This window comes from Ostrinia furnacalis, unplaced genomic scaffold, assembly GCF_004193835.3.
Source record: "Ostrinia furnacalis isolate ACB-3 unplaced genomic scaffold, ASM419383v2 OfSCF4868, whole genome shotgun sequence".
NCBI lineage: Eukaryota > Metazoa > Arthropoda > Insecta > Lepidoptera > Crambidae > Ostrinia > Ostrinia furnacalis.
The window spans coordinates 2,119-10,274 of NW_021135107.1; the positions used below are offsets into that span (position 1 = coordinate 2,119).

Below are 8,156 nucleotides of genomic sequence, written 5' to 3' on the forward strand. Positions count from 1 at the left end.
CACAAAGAGCGAACTCTTCGTTTTTTCATCCCCTTAATTTATCAGCTACCTTTGTATTCATCGGTCTGCCTCTGTAGCAATCTAGCAATGTAAAATTGGGAAAACGATTATATTTTATGAAAACGTCACGTAACCAAGTGTTTTAACTTAGAGGAATATAAAATTTATGAACATTTCCAATAGTATGATTAACGTAAGTTTATACAGTTACGAGTGCGTCATCATGAGTCACCGAAACATGATTCGGTTTTTCAAAATTTTGTATATTACTAGTACCTATATTGGGAACCTTAAGTGTTATGTAATTAAAACAATAATGTGCATAAAAGATATTTATTAAAACAGCCTTAGTATCACTCTACATAAGGTTTGATGATGACGTCCTCACTGCGCCTCCTTCGTCTGTTACAAAACCACTCGAGCAGGAGCACCACCGATGCTGAGAAGAACCCTAAAAAGAAACACATAGTTTGATTGAGGGTCCCTTTCATTTAGACTGTTGACCGAAGATCACAATAGCCGAACGGTGAAGGGGTTGGACTGGCCGACTCGAAATCCGAGGAACGCTGGTTGACTTGACTATTGTGGTGAACCCACTCGTAACACACGCATCGGTATTTAAGTTAATATGAGGTGAGGAGGTTAATAAGACGTAGTGTGGACAGGCCTCCCACTAGGTGGACCGACGATCTGGTGAAGGTCACGTGAGGTGCTTGGATGCGGGCAGCGCAGGACCGGTCTTAGCGGAAATCCTTGGGGGAGGCCTTTGTCCAGCGGTGGACGTCATTCGGCTGAAACGACGAGGGGTTAACGACTATTAGTAATTTGTGCAATACAAATCAAGTACTTTAAATTCTTTAAAACCTTAGATTAGTTGCCTCAAGGTGGCTTTGAAGGACAATTGAATCTTCAGTACCAAACACGCTTACTGATACTGACTAGTATAGACACCTACTGATCACATTACCATTCGCCGACATATCTTTATATGTAACGACATTTTAAATGTATTACCATTCCAGTCTTGCAACTCGTTTGACGAGTTTAGATCTATATGGCTCTATATCAAACCATCCATATTAGGTATATACCTATCGGAACTAAATGCCAAAGGTACGAGTAAATAAAAGCAGTTTCGACCAGAAATTGCAGGTATTCTCTCGAGTGCCATGAAATACCGCCATACCACTTTCAGAGGGCCCAGTGTGAGTTTACCTACATCAAACGCGCTCACGTGAGCGCGTCAAAAAATGACATTAAATGTATGACGGATTGTACAGCGCCTCTAGCGGGAAACGTTCAAAAACTAAAATTTTCATACATTTTTTAAACGCGTTATCTAGTGAGCGCGTTTAAAAAACGTACACTCACACTCAGCCCACAGAAATAAAAACTTACATGACAAATCGCACCGAGCATAAAACTCAGCCACGACCCAGCCTATGAGTTCACTACTGATACGTTAGTGGACTTTGAGCTTCATAGTTTAGGCTACGGCCATAAACTTGCGTTCCTGATTGTTTTATATAGACTCTACTAGCTTTCCGGCTGCGGCTTCGCCCGCGTGGAATTTTGTCTGTCACAGAAAAACTTTATCGCGCTCGTTTCTGTTTCAAAAACCGGGATAAAAACTATCCTATGCCCTTTCCCGGGACTCAAATCTCTATGCCAAATTTCATCAAAATTGGTTCAGTAGTTTAGGCGTGAAAGCGACACAGACTGACAGACAGAGTTTCTTTCGCATTTATAATATTAGTTTGAACTTTAGTAGAGCTTCATAAGATAAGAAAATATAACCGTCGGCTTTCCATATCATCTTTGAACCAGAAACATAGCTAAGCTTAAGGCTGAGTTGCACCAACAACTTTAACAATAACCGGTTCTTTTTGTATGGAGTTTGACAGATTTTTGACGTTTGTTAAAGTTATAAAGCAAGATGGTGCAACTCAGCCTAAGTTTTTTTGTGGTTGTGTAAAAAACAAGTGAAGACCTTATCTACAGTTACACTAAAGTGATCTCTATTATCAACGTACCAAGGAATAGCACGAAGAAAGAGCCCTGCATGTCGCGCAAGTTGACAGTATGGTTGTTCACCTCCTGCGCAATGCTGGAGGTCTTCCAGCACCGGTCGCGCTTCGGCAAGTAAGCGAATAACCACTTGGAGATGAGCCCCGCCTTTTGCATGCGGTTGATCCTGGAAATTTCAAGTCATCATAATAGTGGGGATAAACTTAAGCCAAGGATACACAAGGGAGAATTTTTCCATGTAATTAAGATTCTATGTGTTGTAGCAACATTCCCAAACCTCCCCTGTGTTTCGTCGTGAAACATTCTACTTGACCCGGGATATGTTTCGTGTTGCTCTGGGAGTAAAACACGAGTTTCGTGACAGTTTTGCGGCGTTTGTTCCCTAATTGTGCAACTTTTCAAGACAACTAATCAAGACGGCCTCTTTGGGCAACATCCCCGCATGTCCCGCAAAATTGTTCCTGGGAACATTACGTAGTTGGTCAGCGACATGTTCCGCAACATATTTATCCATATTTTGTCCCCTATAGGTATAGGGCCATTCGTATCTGTGGCCATATGAAGACTGACTTTCTGGATGAAAGTTCCATTTAACCTACAGAATCAGTTTCCATGGTGATCACTTACTCTTTGTTTATCACGGGCAAGTACGGACTACCGGCGGGCAACACCATTGCCAGCTGCTCATCCATGAATTCTTCTGCACCTAGAATACAGGGAACCTTAGAAGGATAAAGTTAAAAGGGTCTTCTAATGAAGAGGTGCAACAAACTACAATCTGCTCTACACTTTTGAGAGAATCGTCTATATTAAAACATCAACACAACAAACATACGAGTCTTGAGAGAGTTTTGGCAGACATTCACAGGATCATTTCATCTGTAGTGACGTAGAAATTACAACCTACCTGCCTAATATTATTTGTACATTGTGCAGCAATATCTTTTACTAGCGGCAGCCCGCGACTTCGTACGCATGGATCCCGTTTTGCCCCTCTTGGGGGTTGAATTTTGCAAAATCCCGTTTTAGTGAGCACTTACGTTCTAAAAGGAACCCCCATTGAAAATTTGAGACTCATGGCACTTGTAGTTTCCGAGATTTCGTGATGAGTGAATTAGTCAATCAGTCAGTGACTTTTCGCTTTTATAGATACAGATTTGAAAAGGATGTAATCACTCACTGAGCGCAAAGTCGCAAGTGTCCGTGAGCATGTGCTCAGCCCGCATGAGATAGCTCAGCCTGAGCTTCCAATCGAAGATGACGTGCCTCTGCTCGCGGATACGTATCAGCTGCTTCTTCCCTGAAACAAACCATAGGATGCTCGCCGTGATAAAATCTTGTCGATTTTAGACGACAAATGTATGAGCTTATCGCGTAACAATAAAATGGCGTGATAAACCCTTATCGCGGCGTGCATCCTAGGCCTAAAATACGAGTATACTGTATTCAAAATGTTACATTAGTGTGTGTATTCACCTCAACTTTTGTTAAGCGATTAGGTATGAGCCTCTGCAGCCATTGTATTAATTTTGATTTCGGATGAGATTGCAAGTGCTTTGGTCATACTTAGGACCATCCTAGGTAGACAGAACCAATACCTATACATATTTGGTTTCTTCTTTTAAAATAACTTAAGTTTAGTCAAAATAAGGTATATTTGGTAATCAAGCATGTGATCCAATAATATCGTGCTAGGTATGTGAGGTTTTTAGATTACGATATTTCCATGGGCCTATTATCGTTTTCATTTCACTAAAAGAGTTTTTATAAGGCTAAACCGTGTCATGGCTTTTAAGCCTTAGGTACAAGGATTTCGTAGAATTCTCGTTAATCCCCTCGCAGGAATCCTGCGGCAAAAAGATGACTTGCAAAGAGAATCCTCACTATACTCGAGAATTCAAGTATATACTTAGATAGGTTTATTATCTTAACGCTTAAAAAACAAGTTAATCTAATTACTTAATAGGTACTTACTATTGTAATTCATACACATTTTCGTACTTCTATCGTTCTAAAATCGTCTTATCCATTTCAATTGTTAGTCCCAAATAATTGTCTTTTCATTTTAAACCCAATATAATTAGAATAAATTAGCTTAATTAGTGTTATTTTGCTATTACTGATTATGCTGACTGATATACCTATGCAAATTCAAAAACGAAAATAGCCTAATTTCATCCTTAAGTAGAGAATGAGCATTCCTTAAGCTTAAAATCTCCAAAGCCGAGGGTTAGTGTCTAAATCCAGCAGGCAGCCAGCCTATTTTTTTGCTGGCGAAGCTTGCTGTAAATAAATGATAAAGCGAATATTAAACACGTCACCCACATGAAGACAGATTGCCGCTTGCGCCCGCTCCGCTCAGCTCGGCTCCCTTCAGCAGCGCCGCGTACTTCGGCTCGTCGGAGTTCTGGAATGGAATATAATTATGATTGACGGCTTTATGTAGAAATTAATATAGATCGTTTCATCCACGAAGACTTTTTGGTCGAGAGGAGCGCGGGGTGCGGGGAGTTTGATCCGAGCAATCCAAGCGTCATCATTGTAGTGTGCGTGTGCAGTGTGCACTTATGGATGATTTAGCGTGTACCGATAAAACTTAAACAATGGTGGGAGCGGAAGAATGGTGGGGCGCGTCTTCGTGGATGAAACGATCTATTATTTTAGCAAAATCGTTTAAATAAAAAGTTTAAGCTACAAATCGACAAGTGACAGTCGACAGCGCATTAGACTCTACATTTTTACCACAGACAGTACATTACACTTGCACTGTAATTACTCAATTAGGTACTTTTTCACAATGCAAGAGCCACGACGATTAGCGATTTAAATAACTACCTTCAATTCCATCTCCAAATAGGACCCCTTTTGAATCGACCACGTATACGTGAGTTGGTTTTCCAGCAACTCTCCTATGGTGGTCACTGGGATCTCCTGCTTCGGGAATGTGAGGAAGGCCACCAGGTTTCCGGAGTAGGTGGTTACCACGACCAGAACCACCAACCACCAGGTGCCAACCACAAGACGACCGCTGTCAGCCCTTGGTAAGTACATTCCACCTAAAAAGGACATGTTAGAAGTTGAAACTCCAAATCTGTTTCTTTAGCTAAATGATTTATATCTCTGAATTATTCCGGTTAATTACCTATATTGGTTTTTACAATTTATTACAATAAGAGTACCTATGTAGGTAGATAAATAACCATAGATACATTGTATTGCACGTTGTTTATTAAATATTCAATGATACTAGTTAAATTAACATACTGAACATGTGGAAAACCTTGGGGGAGGCCTTTGTCCAGCAGTGGACGTCATTTGGCTGAAACGACGACTGAACATACTGCCTGCAAATGGGACAAACATACCTTCACAAAAGTAGGTAATGAGAATTTAAATAGAATTATTTGATAAGGAAAACCTTTAGTCATCGTGAATCGTCATTGTATTTCTAATAGGTATTTTTTTAATTTTAAGGTGCAGGCTATAAATGGGTAAGAATATTTTTCCTTTTTTATAGATTGTTTTAAATAAGATCACATGTTGTTGTCAAAATATGAATCGTCTTGTAATAATATATATTTTGTCTTTATGACAATACTTCACGCAATATTAATACCAACATTACCAACCAGCATAATTCTTTAAAAAATATATACAAATGATCTTACCCTGTTGCAGCAACGCCCCATAGACGTACCACAGACAGTTGTGGATGGTGGATAGGCCACCCTGGCGGGTGATCTCCTTGGCCTCGTAGTACGGGCTCAGGCGGTGGATGATGTACAGCGTCGGGCCCATAAGGATCACCCCAAGACCCAGGCAAAGCCACGTCTGGAAATGCCAGAATTTAAAAAAGAAAAGAGGTAAGTGAAGTACAAACTAGCGTCAAACAAATAACCAAATGTCGTGGCTATGAGGTACATGCATGCATACTACAAAATACGATTTGCTTGCAGCTACTTGCGATAACACATCAAGCTTCAAGCAACTTATGCCATGTTAAGAGGTGCTATTACACCGTATGCTGTGCTCATCACAGCTAAATAGAACTGGTATCACTTCACTTGTGCTTGATATTCATAGTGTTCTAAAAGTTTACTGTAATAGGGCGTGGCAGATACTAACATCAGTGGTGAAAGGTAGCAAGAACAACAACGCTCGGCTAAGCTCTCGCGGCCGAGCGATCATGAAGCTGTAGGGCTGAGTGCTAACTGCTAGCGTGTAATTGATACCTGTAAAAGATAGAGAACAGATAATTTGTATCAAAAGTAGGAAGTTACTAGAAAATTAATACAGACCCACGTTGGGCGCCAATTTCACAAAAGTGGCGACTAAATCTCCTTAATTAATTTGGATTATTTGTAGTAATTTATTTCATGACGGACGGTAGTAACTTATTACATTACTTATCATATTACCAGATGGCGGGTCTGAAAGAACTGTGAAAGCAACTGCCGCAATAGCAGCTTGCCCCTTCGCAACTGCTATCAACGTCAATGCTGCATCTTGGCTGTGCATCATCTACAACAACATCGTTCAAGTAAGTGTTATTCACAGCTAAAAATAACCGATTAACATTTTTAAAATTATTCAAATTAAAACTTACATCCGCCGTAGTGTCATTAGATAACAAGTTTTTCACGTGACTCGGAAGAATCACTTTAACACTGAAACAAAAAGTGAACGTAACCAATTTACGAAAATGACTACACCTTCAACAAAATCATGAAACACTTACGTGAAGTTCTTATTTTTGGCCAGCTGGTTTACGATGTCGAAAATCAAACCACTGCAGCTGACCACAGAACCAGATTCGTTGACTTGAAGAATTGTCCATGGTGGGTTCTAGAAAATTATAGAGCTTTTAGTACATGTCTTGGTAGCCGGGCACTTCTTAATCTAATGGTGCGTCCACACTGGGCGAATATGCTCGCGCGGCAAACTCGACATCCTGCTCACCCTGCTCTTGAGTAAGCAAGATGTCGAGTTTGCCGCGCGAGCATATTCGCCCAGTGTGGGTGGACGTACCATAAGAGGTATGCAACCAGATCTAACTAACTGTGCACCTCGCTATAATGTGACTCTCCCTCGCAATCACCCGCACACCTCCCCGCGTTCGTCCCGTCCGTACCAGAGCGTTGATATAACATCACGGCTGCCAGGAGTGCCAGGTGCGCTTAACTCGATCGAGGTGTCGTACAGATGTTGTTGTGTGTGCGCAACTAAACAAAATAGTAATAGACTATTCTCGACTTTTCAAAATACTTACATGATAAGTTATTATCGGTAAGGCTTTTCCCCTAAACCCGTGCTCCACGTGAGGGAATAAGACGTCTTCAAATCGCAATGCGTCTATTGGACGCCAATAACCAACCTGCAGAAAAAATAAGATCCAGAGCCCCGATTACGGTAATTTTTAACGTCAACAATCCAGACACGCTTCTCGATTCTGCAATACCATTGGTCGTTCAACAGCGTACGTCAGCTGTTTTGACCAATCGTATCGCAGAATCAGAAACGCGTCTGGATTGTAGACGTTATAAAAGTTACCGTAATCGGGGCTCTGAACTGTTAAAATAAAGCACCGGTCTATCCTTCTTTATGTTGTTTTTTATTGACTTTATGAGTCACATATTGCAACCCTTGAGGTATGCAACTGTGACATACGGAATAGTTATACCCTTTCGACGTATACGTTAATGTTAGGATTTACCTACTGAGTTTAACAAAATAGGTTAATAACTACATAATAATATTCAGCTGTATGCTGTATTCCAAATAAATGTTGCTCTAGGTAACTTTATTTACTCACTTGCAGCAGATCAACGTGCTCTATAACTCCTTTAGTTGTTGCGTTGTCTGGTTCTTTGAATAATTGGTCTGAGTCCCCATAGGACCCGTAGGTGGCACCCCAAGTGTCTGCTGCCAGGGCTCGCCATGTGCTACAGTTGCCACAGCTGCTTTTAGTTGATATGTGTTGCTGGACATGGGAAAAGTTCATATGAACACTTTGAACCGGGTCTTTTCAAGGCGAGAGTAAATAAGCAGATAGAGATACAGGGCAGATATAGGGCAGATATGTACCATCCTAGACTGCATCTCACTTAACATCAGATGCGATTGCGGCC

The 8,156-nt window shown here is 40.9% G+C and overlaps 1 protein-coding gene across 1 annotated transcript; it reads right to left on the minus strand.

The window, feature by feature from the left end:
• Positions 1 to 337: 337 nt before the first annotated feature.
• On the minus strand, positions 338 to 8,029 carry LOC114360069 (ionotropic receptor 93a-like). The gene is made up of 13 exons (XM_028314624.1): positions 7,841 to 8,029; positions 7,298 to 7,402; positions 6,767 to 6,873; positions 6,635 to 6,695; positions 6,447 to 6,549; positions 6,154 to 6,260; positions 5,697 to 5,859; positions 4,864 to 5,084; positions 4,354 to 4,435; positions 3,209 to 3,328; positions 2,656 to 2,734; positions 2,034 to 2,194; positions 338 to 451 (listed from the first exon to the last, which is right to left on the minus strand). The coding sequence occupies exons 1-13, from the start codon at positions 8,027 to 8,029 to the stop codon at positions 354 to 356; spliced, it is 1,596 nt and encodes a 531-aa protein (XP_028170425.1). The 3' UTR covers positions 338 to 353.
• Between the last annotated feature and the right edge of the window lie 127 nt (positions 8,030 to 8,156).